Raw genomic sequence first — 20,823 nt, forward strand, 5'->3', positions numbered from 1 at the left:
ACTACACTATTCTATGTCCAGAAAGCTCATTCTATGCCCACAGTAACAATAAAAACGTTCTGAAATTACTCAGCTTATGAAGAACTAATCACCATGGCCAAAACGCCACAAAATGAAAATAAAACTAATAAAATATTGCAAATGGTAATCACAATCATACTATTTGACTATGTTTTAATCTTTATTTAAGGTCAGCAATTTCTAGCCACAATTTAGCAAGCAGAGTCTTAAATTATTTGAAATACTAGGGAAGCTTTCTGTTTTGAGTTACCTGTATGTTAACTCGAAGGAAGAAAAAAAATGTATTGCTACAACTTGATGAGTAATTTCTGCGGCTTCAAGTTTAATTACTGAAATTTTTTAAATGCCTCTAAAATTTTATCAGGTTCCATTTTATTTCAAGAACGTTGATCAAACCATAAATCAATCCAAAGTGTAATATATTTTGATACACTTAAGGACCACGCTGCTGTTTCCAGAGAATTGCTTAATTTCGCCAGTAAATGCTGTAGATTATGCATCTTGAAATGCCAATAGGCAAGATGATAGAAGAACAAAAGCGTAATAGTTTAAAGAGGATCGGCTTTAAAATGGAGTTAAAATCCACTTGACATGAACTTGACATGCTCCAACCTAAATGGCTCTTTGCCTCAAAACAAACTCCCACCTGAAGGAGCTACTAATCATTCGAATCGCAAATACAGAAGTGCCTACTGTGTTAGCACCGTGCTAAATGCCTCAGGTATTCATTCAGCCTCAAACAGCCTTGTGAAGTGGGCTCTATTATTATCACTATTTGGTAGATGAATATTGTGAAGTTGATTCACTTGTCCCGGGCCTTTCAGCTGGAAAGTGGGAAAACCTAGACCCAAGCCAGCCTAACACCAAGACAAGTCCAAGAATGTTTGGACTAACGTTCTTTCAGTAGAATCACCAAAAAATCCAGGGTGATTTCAGAAGTAATATGAAATTTTAAAAGTTTATCCTCATTTCCTCATTCTAAAATTCATCTCTTCCTTTGAAATCAGTGGTTTGGAGGGGTTTATTTTTTTTCTTCTAAAATGGAAAAAGTATTGTTCCTACATTTTAATCAAAGTATTTTAATCAGACTCCAAATAGATGACAAATAAGTGACAAAAAAACAACTCTTAAATTAAAATTTCTTATACATATATGGTAAAATATGCTTCCCTCCCCTTCCCTTAATATACAGAGTTCACAGAGAAATGTTTGATGGAGCAAAGATAACCATTTACACTGATAAATAAAAATTGATTGAAACTTCAATACAAGTCTAAACAATTTCTTAATTAGGCATTTCTACCCAGTTACTGAAGTGTAGCTTACTTAGAATGCACTACTTTCTCTGCATATTAAAAATGTCACTAATAAAAATCCCAACCCATAGCATCTGTCCCAGATCTTTCTGAACAGCTGGAGAATTCATTAGTTCTTGGCCTTTTGCCATGACTCATCCTAAAGTGTCGTACCTAAGAATGAACTTCAAGATCTATATTACAATGCATCTCTGATACTCAAAACATCAATTTTCTAGTCAGCTCTTGTCAATCAGTAAATTATTTTAGGCAATAGGTGAGGCAACTTGTGAATTTCATTTAAATCCTTTCTGACTTCTAGCACGTCTTTTCCTAAATTACTGCTCCATTCAACTGTGGCATCCAAATGGCTCGAAAGAGTTAACAAAACTTTTGAAGCAAGTTTTGTACCCCAAATAAGCTATACCCTGGGGCAGCCCCTGTGGCGCAGCGGTTTAGTGCCACCTGCAGCCTGGGGTGTGATCCTGGAGACCTGGGATCGAGTCCCACGTCGGGCTCCCTGCATGGAGCCTGCTTCTCCCTCTGCCTGTGTCTCTGCCTCTCTCTCTTCTCTCTCTCTCTCTTCTCTCTCTCTCTCTCTCTCTCTCTCTCTGTGTGTCTCTATGAATAAATAAATAAAAATCTTTAAAAAAAAAACTATACCCTGACAATGTAACTAATCATAATAATGATTAGAAAAATCTTCTACAAGTAAAACACGGTCAAATGCAATTAAGCTTGGTTTATTCTTCTGTTAAACAAATTCCCACCTGAAAGAGCTACTAATCATTCAAATGATAAATATTTAAGTGCCTACTGTGTGCCAACACCACTAAACCTTAAAGTGTTCATAGCATGACTAATAGCAAGACTTATTATCATTAATGCTAACAGCTTCAAGAACTTTAGGATAAAGTAATAAAAATGACCTATGGCTAAGTCTCTATTTTTCTCCTAACTTAAGCCTTGAGCAGTTATTCAAGTGATTCACTTAAAAAAAAAAAAAAGCATGATTATCCCATTTTATTTATCCAGTTTGAGTATTAGAATTAAATACTGTAAACAAGTAACCTGTTTTAAGCTTTTTTGTGACCAGACTTTTATCTTCACCTCTTTTTATTTAGGTGCCGTACTCAGAACTGGGAGGCAAAACCCTGGTGATGGCTGTGTATGATTTTGATCGTTTCTCCAAGCATGACATCATTGGGGAATTTAAAGTCCCCATGAACACAGTGGATTTCGGTCACGTAACTGAGGAGTGGCGCGATCTGCAAAGTGCGGAGAAGGAAGAGGTAAGGAAAACATTAGCATTTTTAATATGACAAGCTGTACTTGCCAGTTGCTCCTCACATTATAACCTACTGAGAGATGCTCTCTACGAAGGATGATGTGGGCCTCCAGCTGCTGACAGCTGGCAAAATAGGGTTAAGGGATTGCATAACCTCATTAAAAAGTATACAGGTCTTCTGGGTCTTATTTGAAAGAAAAGAGAAAGATTTATGCACTGTGTCTATTGAGAATTCCCTGGACACACACACACACACACGCCCACTATCTGCTACTAAAAAGCTTACAAAATGCCAGACACGCACACATCTACTTTTTTAAAAGGACAGTGAAAAATCATCTTATTCTTTGTATTTTTCCACAATCATTTTGTGTTTTCTACATAGGTTATGTAGCTATTAAACAGAAATAAAAGAGCACTTTTCCCTTGATTATTTCTGCATACCACAGACTGTTCATTGTTTCTCCTACAGATATCAGAGCATGATGGGTGGAATATCAAATATAATTCACAAAGGCTGATATTAAAATCCATTTTTTAAATGACTCACATTTTTATAGTACTCTTCACATTGTTTTTTTTCCCCAGTTTTAATAGTTCAGCCCAGAATTTTTCTGTGATTTAAAATGGGAAGTTAAATATCCTTAGTGCATTTAAACTACATAATAATCAATTCTATTTGATTATGCTATGCCTGCCTCGTGCTTTTCTGTACAAATGTCTCAACAGGCCAATATCAGAAAGGCAAACAAGTCTAGCTTCTCTGATTTCCTAAGGCGACTCCTTTTCTAGCCATTTTTTGGGTCCTGACAATTCCTTGGGGAGATTATACACCCATGGGATTGTCAACAGCCTCCATCCTTCAGGATTCCTAAGACTGTGTAAGGTGTGATCACTTTGAGCCCACTAGGGAGATCAAAGAGTGGCTCAAGCCTTCTGAGAAACTCAACCAAGCCTATCACCTGGGAGTCCTCTCAAGCTAATATTTTCTGGGACCAGTGTAACTAAGTGAGGCTTTAGAGCAGGTTTGTTGATTGCTATACCGAAATCAAATCTTATTAGTGCTCTAAGATTATTATGTGGTTGTAAAAAAGAAATAAAAAGTATTTGAGTTAAGCTCTGCTTTCCTTTTGGAAAGAAAGATATATAACTTAACCAAATATATTAGTTTAAATTAGATTCTTGGATATTGAAATGAATTTAGTCCCACTGTGGATATTCAAAAACCACCCAAGGATAATATTGAGTTTTTAAATTTTGTTATTTTTATAAGTAGTTCTTCTCTTTGAGTGAACTAATATCAATATCAAATCCAACATCTCTTTGAAAAGAATCACTTGATTATAATGTTTCTAATCATTTCACGAAGTAATGAGTTGTTTCATTGAATTTTTATATTTCATTGAAATGTTTTACTCTGTAAATGCCTTGCAGTTGGGGTGCAAAGTGGGACTGTAACAAATATTAACCAAAGGGTTTTCATTAGCTGATTGGCTAATGGTTAGCTTGTTGGTTAAGTGTTGAAATATGACCCACTCAGGGCACCTGGGTGGCTCAGTTAGGTTAAGCATCTGCCTTCAGCTCAGGTCATCATCTCAGGATCCTGGGATTGAACCCCATGTCCTTGGACTCCCATTCAGCAGGGAGCCTGCCTCTCCCTCTTCCTCTGCCCCTCTCCTGCTCATTCTCTCTCTCTCTCTCTCTCTCTCTCTCTCTCTCTCTCTCATAAATAAAATCTAAAAAAAAAAAAAAAATGACCCACTCATGCTTCAAAATGGCTCCTGGTCCACAGTTTCTGGCTCATACCCCTCACTTTCACCTGATAACTATCAAGTGATGGTGGTATTCCAAGATCACACTGGACTGGGTTTCTGAAAAGCTAACCAGTATTTTTGCCTGAGTTAAGAAAATGAAAGCCATTGAGCAGTTTTCCTCTTTCAAAAATTCTCTGAATATGGGCAGAGTTTGAGACTTGGAAGTAAGCTGACAGGCTTACCTCTAAAATCTAAAAGAGTAGATAGACTGCCTCCAAAGAGTCACATTTTTCTTCTCACCCTCTTACTTGCCCTCTTCTTTCTCTATTTTTCTTCTTCATGTCTTCTCTCCCTAAGACTTTTTGTAGCCCAACTCATTCAAAAATATTATGTGGATATTTACTATACATTGCTACATTTCTGGAACTGTGTAGGTACTAAAGAAAGTGAAACAACACTGCTCCTGCTCTCATGGTGTACAGTGTGGTCTCCTCGTCCTTCCCCATGTTAGTGTTTGCCTTGTTTATTGTCAGTGACCCTGGTTTCTGGAAAAAAGTCATCTTGGAGATCAACCACTCCTGGGTTTCAATTCTGATGAGTCCATTTACTAGCTCAGAGAAGTTGGACATATCACTTAAGCTCTCTAAAATTCTGGAAAAAAGTCATCTTGGAGATCAACCACTCCTGGGTTTCAATTCTGATGAGTCCATTTACTAGCTCAGAGAAGTTGGACATAACACTTAAGCTCTCTAAAATTCGGTTTTTTGATCAAGAAAGTGGTTTAACATTATCTACCCCTTGTTTTCAGATTAAGTAGGACAGAGTATAAAGTGCCTGGTATAGAGCCCAATATGTGGGAAGTGTTCTGCAAGCAAGAGATCTCCCATTCTTTCTTCTTGGCCACTCTTTTTTGTGTTCTCTTTCACTCTGTGTTTTTACCTTCCTATTCATTCTGGCCTTTCCCCTCTATCCAAATCTACTTCTCTCCTTTTTCTCATCACCATTGTATTTACTGAATGTCTCTGCAAGTTTTTAATGGGAAATAATTCTACAAGTACATTCTTAAACTCCTGAGACTTCCCTCATTGATATCTACTTAGGAATAGTAATTTTTGGTTTGAAGTTGAGTGACTGTTTTCTTTTATCATGTTATAGGAAGTCTCATAAAACAGGTATCTAGCTTACAAAGTATCTCTGGATGACTAGAACCGGGTATAAATTTCTCATAATAAATGAAGTGAGATTCCAATCACATTTTTTTTACCTGAAGAATTATTCTTGCTGATATATGCTCTATTTTTTTCATGCTACTGTCCATTAACTGCAGAAAATTATAGTTGTGTGAATGAATTGCAGTCTTAAATTGACTTTGGTTCTCACAATTTTAAAGATATTGTTTTTCCGTTCTACGTGAACAATTCTCATGATTTTCATTTTTCTTTCATCTCATAGTGTTAAGTATTATTTTTAATATAATAATGAATGGAAGATATCTACAAAAGAGGGGAAAAAAGAATTCAAGAAACAGCTTTGGAATCTAGAAACTGAACCACTCATCACAGTAGTCTGGTTCAGGGTGACAACTGGATTTAAATGGGTTAAATCCAACGCACTGAGATCCAACCCTGTGATTTTTGGCTTTGTTGCCAGAAAGCTGAAAAATATAAAAGTCATAAGATGATGAAGCAACTATGCAAGTTAAAAATGTGTTATTTTAGTGATCAACTAAATGTGCAAGCGATTTGGGAAGGAGCCTTACCTGAAAGCTACCAAACACATGTTGAAAACGTAAGGTGTGTCAAAGAGATTAGCTACGCCAGGAAGAGCCCTAGCGAGCACATGGCTCCCAATGGTAGATTCTAGCCCTTAGGGAAAGCATTTCTGGTTAGGTTTCCATTCTGACTTGATAAGTTTCTCTGACAGAATCAAAGCCACCTTATTGGTTTAAGCTCACCCACATTCTCTCTCCTTCCACCTCCCAACAGATGAAGATGGAATTTGACTTTACAGACCACTAGATCTTTTTCTTCCTTTTGTTTCTTTAAAACAGAAATGTATATCCTCAGAGTGGAGAGACAGTAACATAAAACTTATTTTCCCTTTTTTTTAGAATAGAGTCTCAAAAAACATCCTTTTACAAAAGGTTTTTAGTCACTTATTTGCAAAATGTTTCTAGTATGTATAACTTCAGGCTATGTTCTTGAGATATTCTTCTTAATCATTCAAAAAATATTGATGCCACCCACAAGTCAAACCTGAACCTAACCTTCACGCTTTTAGAATAGTCCATTAACGTGAGACAGCTGCTTAATTTTTTCAGATGGTACAATCAATGGCTATCATTCCATTTTTCTTTTTAAATTTTATTTATCATTTAGAAATTGTCTCAGTTCTGTACGCCAGCATCATCTGTAGTCCAGCATCTTTAAAGCACTTAGATTCTTTTTATTTTATCATTTTGTCCCTAATTTTACTTTTAACCCCCATGACTTCCACTATTATTTATCTCTAAAGACAGCATAAGAAATAGATACTACCAGAAAACAACTGAGGGTTTTTTGATTTTCGAGTAAGTCTAGCTTATGATTTTACCAGTACTATTCTTTTTCCTCCATTAGAGAATAAGTCTATCACCTCTGCTTTGTGTATAATTCATTAAAGAGTGATTTTTAAATGAGATTCTGTAATCCAGTGCAAATGGAAAAAAAATTGATTGCTGAATTAAAGCTAGTTGGGACATAATTTAATTAGTACCCAAGCAGAAGGGAAGAGAAACTACTTTAGTGCCTTAATAGAAAATCAATTTTGCAACAAAATTTCACATTTTTAAGCCTAATTAGAAAAACATTTACTTCACAGGAAAGCATTTGGACAATACATATTCAGTCAAATGGCAAAAGCTGTTCAGCATCCAATGGTAAATTACTTGATATTTCTTTGGAATGGGTTAAACTCATCATTCCTTATGACATATTTTATGTCCAAAGATCATAAAAGAACTGATGTTATTTCCAAGTATACTTAGCAGTCAGATGGTAACTCATGCCCTCTGAGAGTCTCTGCACAATAAATCAATGCCCTGAATGAAAATCCTCACAAAAGGTTAACTGGTGGAATTTTAAACATGGATGCCAATGAGAACCTTCCTCGTCATTCACAAACTATCTCATTAGAGAAATCCAGCAAAGACACTTATTTTGATCCATAACATTCCAGAAACTTATATTTATTTGTCTTTGCTTCCTTGTGCATCTTTTCCCCCTTCCCTTTTCACCCCTGCCCAGACTCTAAGCTTCATCCCAACAGTGGCCATATCTGTTGTTCCCCACTATAAAACCAGTTTGATCACAGAAGCAAGCACATAGTAGGTGTGCAAAATATATTTTTTTAAAGATTTATTTATTTATTTATGATAGACAGAGAGAGAGAGAGGCAGAGACACAGGCAGAGGGAGAAGCAGGCTCCATGCCGGGAGCCCGATGCAGGACTCGACCCCGGGTCTCCATGATCGCGCCCTGGGCCAAGGCAGGCACCAAACCACTGAGCCACCCAGGGATCCCCCGAAAATATTTTTGATCGAAGGAATAGAGGAAGGTGTTTATTATGCTGTGAGATGTTTCAAAATTCTCTTCTGAAAGTCCATATCAATAACAGTAATTCTGGGGATGCCTCACAGGCTCAATCCCTTAAGCATCTGCCTTGGGCTCTGGTCATGATCCCATGTCCTGGAATCAAGCCTCACATCAGGCTCCCTGCTGCATGGAAAGCCTGCTTCTCCCTCTCCCTCTGCTTGCTGCTCCCCTCTGTATGTGTGTTTGTTCTCTGTGTCAAACAAAATCTTTAAAAAATAATAATAGTAATTCTATTCTTGTATAAATGAAGTCCAGAGTTTCTGAAAGCTCATCAACAAAATATCCTAGCACTAAACGATGAAAATTGTTTGATGCCTTTTTGAGTATTTTGATCTGTTTCTTAAAGATTTCATTTATTTACTTGAGAGAAAGAGAGAGCAAGCGTGCAAGTGAGTGGGGGTAGGACAGAGACAGAGAATCTCAAGCAGACTCCATGCTGACCATGGGGTCCAGTGTGGGGCTCTATCTCATAACGCATGAGATCATCATCTGAGTCAAAACCAAGAATCGGATGCTTAACTGACTGAGCCACCCAGGCACCCCGGTCTGTTTCTTTTAAAAGAGAGGCAGTTAAAAAAAAAAAGAGAGAGAGAGAGGCAGTTAGATGCTTAGCCAAACCACTGTCGTTACTGCTTTTGTTGATGGTCATAAAAATGACAGTTGTTTTTGTTAAGGTTTATTCAGTATGTCGTTCTTTTTAACCTTCTTGTCACCCTGTTTCCATGATGCAGAGAGAGCTTGCAGTTTAGCTTAGTTTAACTTTATCTAAAGTTAAGACTTAGTTAAATCTATGATGTAAGTCTCTGCTTGCAACATGGAAATTTACCGAGAAGGAAGTGGAAAAGAATCAGCTCCAAGGAGAATTCAAAGAATATAAACAAATATCTAAGTTTATCATGGAGTATTTATTGCTAATTAGATTTATAACAGAGTAGGTATGATACAGTGGTACTGGAGTTGTCTTATATTAAGACCATGATATATTTTAGTGCATTTAGTATGGGACTTGAAATATAATAATTCCATTTCAACTATTACAAAACTAGAGTTGCCTTTGATTTTTTGGTATGCTTTTGGCCATAGCTATGGTTTACTTGATTTTGAGTCTTTGGTCAGAATTTCAAATCATAACTATATTGCTATGCATAGTAAGTATTATCTGTTCCACGATATGGTTTCTGAGAACATCATAGGAAAAAGCAAGTAACTTGAAATATCCCTCTAGTGTGTAGTGTATAATTTGATTGCCTTTCTAGTTAAAAAGACTTTTCATGCACAAATGGACAAAACCAAATTCTCACTTCACTGAGTTTCTAAATGAAAATTTAATATCATTTTATTTTTCATTGTGAATTCTCTAGAAAAGTAACCTAAATTTAGACTTTAAAGAATGAAATTGGAGAAATGAATGGGAGACTGAATATTTTCAAAATACCCTTTGATGACCTTGCATTGTCATAGTTTAACCTGCTGCATTACCCTCCCCCTCACAACTCTCACCACCCAGACACCCATGCTTTCATTTCCAAAATTCACATTCATTAAAACTTACTTTAACTTCTCTACCTAAGCTATAAACATAATAATAAAAGCTACCTTTTATGAGTGTCCACTGAATGCCAACAAAAGTAATTCTCACAGCACTCTTCAAAACTGGCATTATTATATCTGTTTTACAAAATAAAGGGATAAGACCTGAAGCCAAGCAAAGTCTAAGCAATTTCTCCAAGTTCATACAACCAATGCCAGAGCTAAAATCTGAACACAGGTCTCAAGCCTATACTCTTTCTGTTTAAACATACCATCTTCATTAGACAATCTTTTCCAGTCTTTTCAGCCCCAAAATATACCTGTAAATTCTTTTTTTTTTTTTTTTTTTGTAAATTCAAATGCAAAAACAGAAAACTAACTGATGCATACTAGTTTTTCTCAGCTTTGGCCTTTTTTTTCCCCCAGAGTCTTGACATTTGGTCAGTTTTTTTGACAACTTGCAACTGATTAAAGCCTCCATATATATTTTCCCTCTCAAATTTATAATACATTGCAAATGTATGTAACATAGCAAAAAAAAAAACCAGCTCTAGCATTTTGTTACTTCTTAATATTTCACAAATATTCAGCATGAATTCCTGCCCAAGATACAAAGTCTTAAATACAAAGGTACTCATTAACACAAACATGTTATTATTTACTCATGAGTGCTAATGAATTTAATGAAGGCAGAAGGATTTTGCTTTCCATTTTAAAAAAATTCTTCAGTAAATAGAATATAAACTCCCATATATTCATTTAAAATATATTGAGTATCTGTGAAATCAGTATATAAAAGTATATTGTAAAGTGTATGAAGTATATAAAACAGAAAATTAAGCATCACATATGGGAAGTGGCAATAATAGTAAAAAGAAACTTTATAATGCAAAATTACAAAAGCTTCAGGAAGAGCCAAGTAAGAAGTATAAATTCAAATTTACCATATGTTTTAAACAAGAAAAGGTATGGACAGGGAAGCTCCACTGAAGACTTGAAAAACGTGAACCAGTCTTTAAACAGGAGAATTTGAATAGGCAGAAAGAAATGGAGGATGCCCTCCAGAAGTGAAAAAAAGATCAGAAAAAGCAAATTTAAAGAGCTGAGACTGCCAATGACAGGCCCGCTAAGAGTGAAGTGAAAGCTTGAACAGATAACCTCCAACCGAATAAATGAGACTCAAGTAGTTTAGTGACAGTTTGTCCCTTAAATATCAGCCTGATGAATCTAGACTCGGGTCATTAAGTGAAGCTTTTTCTTCCCAAAGATTAAGAGTTGGAATAGGAGGGCAGCCCGGGTGGCTCAGCAGTTTAGAACCGCCTTTGGCCCACGGCATGATCCTGCGGACCCAGGATCGAGTCCCGCATCAGGCTCCCTGCATGGAGCCAGCTTCTCCCTCTGCCTCTGTCTCTGCCTCTCTCTCTCTCCTCTCTGTGTATTCTCATGAATAAATAAATAAAATCTTTAAAAAAAGGGGGGGTTGGAATAGGAGACCCAGACCCACATCTGCGCCAGACACACTACTAACTGCTTTTCCCACACTATTTCATATAATTCTTGGGGGCAGTCCTATGGGGCAACTCTTCTTACCCCTATTTCACTTAGTAGAAGATATAATTTGCCCAAGGCCACCCAGAAAATAAACCAACAGAGCATAGATTTAGACTCAGTTCGGCCTGAATCAGTGGCCCGTTTTCTCTCTACCATATTGCACTCAGTTGACTAAAGCTCAGTGAGTACAAGGATGCTGTCTATCTCATTTACCTGATCTCCAGGACCTAGCACTGCATCTTGAACATCCAAAGTCCTTAATTGTTTCCAACTGAATTGAACAAATTAGAATCAAATGAGAATTTTCTTTATCAAACATACATCCTGAGTTTTACCACCTTCAGGGAAGTCATGTTTGAAGGATGTCCAGGTATCCGTATGGTACTTTTGAATTCTATTTCCTCTCTCCAGAAGTCTTTCTTAGTGTACGGTACATTCTTTTCTCCTCGATAGTGACTTGTTTTTGTCTCCACAAGGTAATTTTTTACCTTCACCTTTGCCATAAACTAATTAGGGTCGAGTAGGAGTTGATGATCAAATTGAGAAAAATAGTTTTAGTTACTGTGGTAAAATAAAGAGGATGAATGCTCTTGTAAGATTTATATTCTGACTCTGACCAAAATGTTTTGAACATCGGCATGATTTTGTGGCCTCTCAAGTGGGTCACCGTGGGAAAAATTATTAGGAGATACAAGTTCTGACACATACAATACTAAGGAATCCAACTGTTTTAATAGAAACTGATTTAGGGGTTAGTTTTCCTTTTAACTCAAAGAATATAAGGGTTTTCAGTTAAGTTTCGATTAAAGCAAAGTGGTTTAGAAGCATAGATTTTTGAATATGGATTGGTAGAGCAGCAAGTGAAGAGTGGGAGTCAAAATGGGAACAAACAGAAAACCGAAGAATGAGAAAAAGAACACAGATCAGAGCAGTCTTGCCTACATCAGGTTTATTACTGAAATAGTGAAGAGGTTTTTGAGTGGGAAACGTGACTGATGCAGGAGAATGTCTTAGTCTGTTGTGACCTCCATCTTCCACACAGCTGGATCCTTTGCAATGTAATCCTTTCTGGAGGAGTTTATCGTATGTTTTGGAACACTTTTTTATTATCTTGTTTGTGAATTCCTCACACTAAATGTTTTTACCTTCTCTCTTACTCCTACCACACTCTAAGCAGGCCAAATGTTTGTACTGTGAAATCTGTAATCCTTACAATCTGTTACTCTGCAAGTAGATGAAATGTCAGCAATGGAGTTGTACTATGTGTAGTACAGAATAAAGGAGAAAGAGAACTCACTGAAAAACATGAGCTCGAATAATTAAAAGATAAAAGAGAAGGAGCACCCCCACCCACACTTGTTTTAAACAAGGCTAAAAGTTTTTTTTATGAATTTTACAAACAAGAGTCTTTAAATCATTGTTAATTTTATAAACTTATTCTCTTATTTACTCAACATATATATAGAAAGCCCTTTTTATGAGCCAGGGACCAGGCTAGTTTGCAAGAATGCAATGGTGAAGGAGACAGACCCATTCAGCTTAGTCAGTTATACTTTAATGGTGAAACAGCACTGTAGGGAAGATTTAAAGCTCTGGCCCTGGACTCAACCTACCCAGACCCAACCATGACTCCCCTTGCTACTGGTGTGTCCTTGGGCTTGTTACTTAACCCTTCTGTAAAATGGGTTATTACCTACCTGCATGAGCTATCGTACACTCCAAACGAGAAAATTCACATGAAGCACGTAGAATATTTCTTGGCACCTAACAAACTCAAATAAATGTCATTTTTATTATTGGGAACACAGACCAGTGCCCTTCTTTCCTTGTCAGCAGAAAAACCATTGCTCTGACCTGTATCTTTCGTCTTACGAAGAGAGTTGGACAGACTAAGGGTTCAGAGAGCTTTCACTGTCATGCATGTTTTGATAAAAAGGAGGTATCTGAGCTTAGACCCCATGTCTGAGAGACTGTGGGGCATGGAAAGAGAGCATAAATGATAACGCAGGGTAAGACTTACCATGCAGGAGTAGAAGGTGGCATAACACAACATGGCTCCAATGACTGTGCACTTCTCTATGCCCTGACACCACAAAAAAGAACTCAAAGCTCAGGCGCTCCTATAAGCCAAAAAAAACTGACCATAACTAGTGTTTGCAAGGATGTGGAAAAATCAAAACCCTCATGCATTTCTAGTGGGAAAATAAGATGGGGTAGCCACTTGGGAAAAACAGTTTAATAGTTCCCCAAAATATTAAATGGAGAGTCATCATATGACCCAGCAATTCAACTCCTGAGTATATACTCAAGAGAAATGGAGACACATGGCCACACCAAAAAAAAAAAAAAAAAAAAAAAAAAAAAAAAACCTGCATGAGAATGTTCACAGCAGTATTTTTCATAATTGCCAAAAAAGTAGAAAGCACTCAAATTTCCATCAGCTGGTAAGTAGTATAAACATGCTAAATCCACACAACAGAATACTTTTCAGCCACACACCAAAAAAGGAATGCAGCACTGATACATGCTCCAACACAGATGAACCATAATAGACAAATCCACAGACAGGAAGCAGACTAATGGTTGCCAAGGGCTGCGAGTTGTAGGGGGAGGAATGAATAATAACCACTAATGGGTATGGGTTTCTTTGTGGGGTGATGAAAAGATTCTAAAATTAGATAGTGATGATGGTTACACATTTCCACATATACCAAAATCCATTGAATTATACACTTTTTAAGAGGATGAATTTTATGTTAGGTGAATTATATCTCTGGAAAGCAGCTTTTAAAAAAGAGTTTCAAGCCCTGAAACCCGAAATATGGAAGCATGATGTTTGACGTTGATTGAGAGCTTCATTTGAAACAGCACTCAGGGGTGCTGGGAGTTTTCTCCTGATATGGTTTGAAAAGTTTAGAGATGCTTCCTCAGAATATTCTAGTTTCCCTTTGAACCACAGCATTTGTCTCCAAGATCATGCTCCTCACCACATGACTCTTGATTTAAAGTCAATACTAAGATCCCCAGGCCATGTGGCTAGCCAACGAGAACTCAGGAATTCAAACACGTTTTTTTTCTGATTCCAAAGTCATGTTTCTACTGGCCTCTGCGTGGGTAGAAAGCGTGAGCCTTAATTCTCCTGACATAAAAACACTGCTTGAAATATGAAGACTAATCCATTTATAGCCTGTCTTCATACCATAGCTTCTCAGATTCTCCAAGTCATTTGCTTGCTCCTTGCTGGACCTTTTCTAGCAACATTACACCTTTTTTGAAGTAGAACCTGATAGATAATAAAATGCACTCCTATGAAATGTACAATTCAATGCCTCTTGACAGTTTTGTCCACCAGTATTACCACCACTCCAGGCAAGCTGCAGAACGTTTCTTACCCCCAACAAGTCCCACATGCCTCTTTGCAATCAATCCCCAGCTCCTAGAGGTAATTTGTTCTGTTTTTTTCTCACCATGGATTAACTTGTCTGTTCTTGAACTACATGTAAACGGAATCATGCTATTTTGTGTATGGCTTCTTTTCCCTCCAGATGTTTCTGAGATCCTTTCTACAGTTGCATACGCAGCAGTTCACTCCTTATTACTTAGTATGAATAGGCCACAATTTATCCATTTTCGTGTTGATGGACTTTTGGCATTGTTTTCCAATTTTGAAATATGATGAACAAAGCTGTCATAAATGTACAGCTTCCTGTGGACATATGTTTTCATTTCACCTAGCACTGCCAGGTCATAAGTAAGCATGTATCATGCATTTTTAAGCTAAAGCGACCAGAACCCCAGGTAATAGTCTATGTAGGAAAACACTGTGATACTCACTGTCTGAGATTCAATAGCATTTTCTTCTCATTCTAAGGAGCCTCCCTGATGATGCTTGGCTCTCTTTTGTCTTTGACCGTGGCAGTGTATTATCTATGTGATACCATACGCTTGACACCTCATTACCCACAGTTTTGGTCTCCAGGTGGAAGTGCTTAGCCACATAACATGCTCATACATGGAAGTTTGCCTTGTTCACCTGTTCCGTCGACAACACAGGTGGAGTATGAGCTCCTTATAAGTAAGGAAAGTATTTCCTTTTGCACAACATAGGAGTTAAATTTCAGGAAAAAGTGTGGCGCGGGTCAAATGAGGATGTAATTCAGGGTTCAAATCCCATAAACTTTCTGAACCTCATTTCTTTATCTGAAAAATGTAATATAGATTATGTACTTTTATGTTTGAAAATTGTTTCTTCCAATGATTTTCAGTAAATATAGTCAGGTAACCCATTAAAACAACCTAATTTTAGAATATTTCCATCACCCCAAAAAGAAACTTCATGCCCATTTGCAATCACTCCTATTCCTATGCTCTGTCCAGAAGCCACTGTTAATCTACTCTCTACCTCTATGGATTAGCCTAATCTAGACATTGCATATCAGTGTAATCCTGTAATACGTGGACTTAAAAAGACTGAGATACCTGAGTGGCTCCGCTGGTTAAGCATCCGACTCTTGATTTCAGCTCAGGTCATGATCTCAGGGTGTTGAGACGCAGCCCCGTGTGAGGCTCCACGCTGGACGTGGAATCTGCTTAAGATTCTCTCTCTCTCTCTCTCTCTCCCCCTTTTCCTCCCTGCCTCAAGCCCCTCTCCCCCCCTCCCATCCCTACCTTGTGCTCTCCACCCCCCAAAAAAGGTCTAATGTCAAATAAATTCCTTTTTTTTTTTTTTTTTTTTTTTTATTTATTTATGATAGTCACACAGTGAGAGAGAGAGAGGCAGAGACACAGGCAGAGGGAGAAGCAGGCTCCATGCACCGGGAGCCCGACGTGGGATTCGATCCCAGGTCTCCAGGATCGCGCCCTGGGCCAAAGGCAGGCGCCAAACCGCTGCGCCACCCAGGGATCCCAAATTCCTAAAATAAACAGACACCTTGAGTAATGAATCACTGTTTCGTGGGGAAAAGTCCACTGTTTGCTGTTTAACAGTTTCAGGTACTTCCCCTCTCACTGTAGGGCCAGTGACGGTCTCAATATCCCTGGGCCACTTCTGCCCACCCTTTCCAGATTTCAGGTATCTGCAGGCAAAGTGGAATGGCACCTAAGCTTTTGGAAAAGCGAAGGGAAGAATTCTCTGTCGGTCTGCTTCCAACAGAACGACCGTTGGCACCTGCTGGGTCCTGCCAGCTTCACCTCTTTTCCCTGTTCTTGGTCTCTTGACAAGAGGGAACTTAGGGAACAAATAAACTGTGTAGCTTTTTTGTTCCACTTTCAATGTCCCTCGAGTCACTAATACTGTGCAATTATATTCTCCCCAAGATGGCCGGGTATACGTCACTGTGCTCACTGGCGCGTCGTTCTCCTGGGCTCCAGGAGCTGGCAAATTTCTGGCTTGGAAAACAAGAGAGCCTGGGGCGGGAGGAGAACTCAGAGCCCAGCAAACCCAAGCCACAGGCAAACCATCTAGTGTACCCTTAAAATGCTTAGAGGGTAGTGTTATTAGAAGTCCTGCCTTCCGTCCTAGAGTGAGCCCCTGCTTTTTTTAACATCCTTTCTGAAAGTAACTTCTAAATCTGTATCTCTTTTCATGTGGAACACAGTCAGTTTATATTTAAAGACAATTTTCTGGACTTCAGGTAAGACCGGAGTGTAGGGATGAGTATCTGGAAGTGAAGCACAAGGCCCCACAGACAATGCTATTAAAAAGGAAGGAGTTTTTTTGTTTTTGTTTTTGTTTTTGGAAAATACTTGTAGCCCAGTCTTCTCATTCTCAAAGTTTCAGACACTTTGGAATGTGGTAAGAGGCCGTGTTTACCAAAAGTTAAGCAACTGCTCTTTAGTTTAAGATGTTGTTTCTACATAAAATACATCAATATTCTGACAAGGCACTCCCCTGAAGTTGTGCTCTCTGCTAGCGTTTGAGGAGAGAAGGGGGAAAAAAATGTCTTTCTGGAACCAGTATGTCAGGAGTAGTCTGTTCTTAATTGTATCTCAGTGTCAAAAAATAAAAATAAAGTGAGATTAGAATTTAAAATAGGTCAAGAGTCTGGCGTAGTTATATGTTTTGAAGATAGAACACATTTTTGAACAGCCTAAGCCATCAAGAGAGAATGCAGACAGCCTTTGAAATACTTGCCTAATATAAAATCAACATCTATGTTTAACTTAGATTCTGAGGAGAGATGTACGCTCTGTTTGAGGTCACTGACTTTCCAAGTACTATCATACTGATACTTTGTTTATATTGAGGCCATGTTTGAAAATCACATAAAGGCTATGGGACCTGCATGTCAGGGTAGGCTTGCCTGATTTTAGGGGGGGAAGCCATTCATGTTTCTATTTGGTACACTGTATTTGCAAAGCTCTGTTACCTGGAAAAACCAGGTAGAGCAAGACTTACCATATTTAAATGCACATCTCTTGAGGGTTTATATGAGCCAGGCAGGCACTGTGCCAAGTATGGTAGCTCACTGACTCTTCACAACGACACTATGGGTAGTTATTATTCCAAATGTATAGACAAAGAAGCCAAAACTCAAAGAAGTTAAAAATTGCACCAGATCCTGTAGCTAATGGGATGGCTGAAACTCAGACTTTTGTCTGACTCCAAACACTCATCCTTTCTGCTAAACAGCCTCTGAGAAGCAGGTTATATAGGGCCTGTGCTAGGGATATTTTAATCTGCAAACACACGAACACACTGCACATGTCCTACAGTTTGCTTCCCTGACCCTGTTCTCCCAACTCCAAGGCCACTACCACGCTGTGCAAACGGAGGGCTGCAACAGCCTGCCTCAGTTTGACGCCCTCCTTATTCCCAAGTCTCTGAGCTGCTCCCAGACTTTCTGGGGCAGTCTTTCAAGTGGCAAAGATAGACCTGTGAAAGGTCCCACAGAAGATTCACATGTTGCTCCCAAGTCTCTCCTTCCCATTCTAGGATTTGTTCCATTCCATTATGCTCCAAGTTCCTGGAAACAGGAAGTCATTGCTTCCATGTCTTTCTCTGCTTTTCCCTATAGCGGGTATGATGATGAACAGGGAGCAGGACGTCCTACCTTGCAATCATGAATAAAACACTAAAGATTATGGAAACGTCTTAATGTTCTCCAAACAATGTTTAATTAGAAACAATGGAATGTATAGACTTTTTTTTTTTTTGGAAAACAAGATACCTTTGTATGCTTAGAGTTCTCTAAGCCCCTATGATTCATAAAGCAATATAAGAAGCTCCTTATTAACATCTAATGGAGAAAGTCAGATACTGAGCTCTGCAGTATACAATTTTTGTCATTGTTAAAATCATTTTTAAAGAGCAATCTGCCAAAAATGGATGATTCCCCTATAAAATAATACAATTTGAAATATGGCACTATCCTCCTAGATTTCCATTTCAAAACCCTAACTCTTACAAGAAAAGGAAAAAGGACAGAAAAAAGCAAAAGCTACCTCTTATGAAACTAGATGATTACTAAATGAATGTCATCTAGTATCCAATTTGTTCTTTCTTCAAATCTCAAAGTTTCATATTTTGAAAAAGCCATTTTAGCATTCCCACCTGGAGATTTTCATGTCATCTTTGTAATAGGAGTTCCTTTAACCAGTTTCACATACAACTTGGCAAAATTTTTAAATATTTCTTTATGTCGGGTCTGAATTTTAGTGGGATAACTAGCCTTTATGAAATGAGTCGTGGCTGGTGTCATTTCCAATCATGATTTTTCAAAGCCCTGCAAAGTTGCTGCCAATGCAGGAAACCACATCTGGCACCATCTGTATCAGATGATTTCTGGAGACCTTGATTCTCATCACCACCGCCACTGCCACTGCCACCACCACTGCCACCGCCACCACCACCACCCCACCACACCCAAACCCAACCTCTTCTACCTGCTAGCTTGTGCTCCCTCTTCATAAATTCCCTAATTTGGAGATTCCAATTGCTCATCAGTTTCCTTGGGAAGAAAAATAACTTACAAATTCAATTCAAATGTGAAATAAGTAAGTACAGTAGCACATGCAATCTCACCAACTGTATGATAGTTAACCAAGTTTGCAAATAAAGAGAAGAGGCTCACAGAGGCTAAGAAACTTGTCCAAAATCACATAATGAGGAAGTATGACCAGAAATTCAAAGTCCATGGGTTTGACTTGTTACAAAGTCCACATTGTTATTTCTTTTAGACCAAGGACTTCATATCAAATTCCTAGCACTGGAAGCTAGGAATAATTAGAGGAATGTATAAGGGACCCTGGTAATGAACTCATTAAGACCTGCAGCACATGATTCTGGTGGCCTTTTATGTTTTTGTTTTTGTTTTTAATGGACTGAGGGACACCTGGGTGACTCAGTCAGTTGAACATCTGACTCTTGATTTTGGCTCAGGTCATGATCTTAAGAGGTGGTGAGATCAACCCCACATGGAGCTCTGTGCTCAGCTGGAGGAGATTCTCTCTCTCTGTGTCCCTCCCGCTGCCTGCTCTTGCTCTCGCTCGTGAGCTATCTAAAATAAATAAATAAATCTCTTTTAAAAATGGATTGAGGTTTTTCCTGAAGAAGTAATCAGTATCAGAAAGGTGCCTCTTTAAATTCCATGTGAGTCTGAGTTCCTGTACTTCACTCCTGGAATGGTAAATGAAAGGAAATTATTTAGCTCAGTGACTATTACTCCAAATACAATAGGGCTAAACCTGAAGATAGAAAAGAGCTGAGACCTAGCTAAATTTTTAACAAGGCTGATTTAAGGCAGAGCTGCTCTTTGGGGCATTTGGTTCAAGTCTGAGATAAGTACTTACACCAGGATGTGTTGTACAAGTCACCAGGGGATGATCTCATGGCAAAACCCAGTACACAATCTCAAGGATCAAACCTCCTTTCAGATCCTCATGTTCTACACATAATGAATTCAGTGCCTTGGGCTAGAACTTATATAACTGGGAGCAAAAATCAGCTCGTCATTGTAACTTCTACAGGAAGGTAATGCTTGAGACACAGAGTGATCTGTGGAGCACAGAGCCCCTTGCCCAGTGAAGTTAGAGCGCCAGGACGTGAAGTGGGAAGCCGAGGCTGGGAGCAGATCTGGGAAGAGCTCGGAGCATTGTCTGTCTCCAGTCCAGGTGCTGACCAGCCATCTCACACCGCCTCTCCCAGCCCTGCCAATGTTCTCTAAGAAAAGGCTTCAGGCTGCCTCCTTTCTGGATAAAATCGTAGGCACTTGGACTTCAGAACTGACAGTGGAAATGGTTCAAATCCTCAATGCAAGCTCTGGTGAACTTAAGCCAAGATTTTGTAAATGTTAAGTTAAGCTCAACTCTCTCAAAGAGTTTAAGACCTAAATTATTCAAATAAATTCTGAGACTCTGACAGTTAAGGACTAATCTATCCCCAAACAGAAACTGCCACTGACATCCTCTATGCTTCATCCTTCCGATTAAAAGCTCTGAGATTACTTTCTTACTTAAAAAGCAATGTCTGTTTGGATTTTCTCTCATGCCCCACATATTTTAACTTGTATTAGTTCACATTTGTCCCCCAAAATGTAAGCATCATTAAGCAAATGATGAGTTTAAGATTTACATGATCTCCGTTCTTCTGAGTGTCACAATGAATATGATTAATATTGCCTCACATTTGCATTGACACTTTCATGTGTTCTGGAGGCCACTGGGACTCAGCTCTATGCTTCTGAACCAAATTCTGTCCTCCCTCAAGTCTCAGGGCTTGGCCTCTGCGGTAGCCACCCATCTGATTTGGCCTC

The 20,823-nt window shown here is 38.5% G+C and overlaps 1 protein-coding gene across 1 annotated transcript in view; it reads left to right on the forward strand.

Annotated features, from left to right (window-relative positions):
• The window catches only part of SYT1 (synaptotagmin 1), a 528,733-nt gene that overhangs the window by 387,454 nt on the left and 120,456 nt on the right, over window positions 1–20,823 (forward strand). The window contains exon 8 of the mRNA XM_055342176.1: window positions 2,441–2,608. Within this exon, the coding sequence (XP_055198151.1) occupies window positions 2,441–2,608 (168 nt within the window). The remainder of the gene's footprint in view (window positions 1–2,440; window positions 2,609–20,823) is intronic.

This window comes from Nyctereutes procyonoides, unplaced genomic scaffold, assembly GCF_905146905.1.
Source record: "Nyctereutes procyonoides isolate TBG_1078 unplaced genomic scaffold, NYPRO_anot_genome, whole genome shotgun sequence".
Lineage (NCBI taxonomy): Eukaryota > Metazoa > Chordata > Mammalia > Carnivora > Canidae > Nyctereutes > Nyctereutes procyonoides.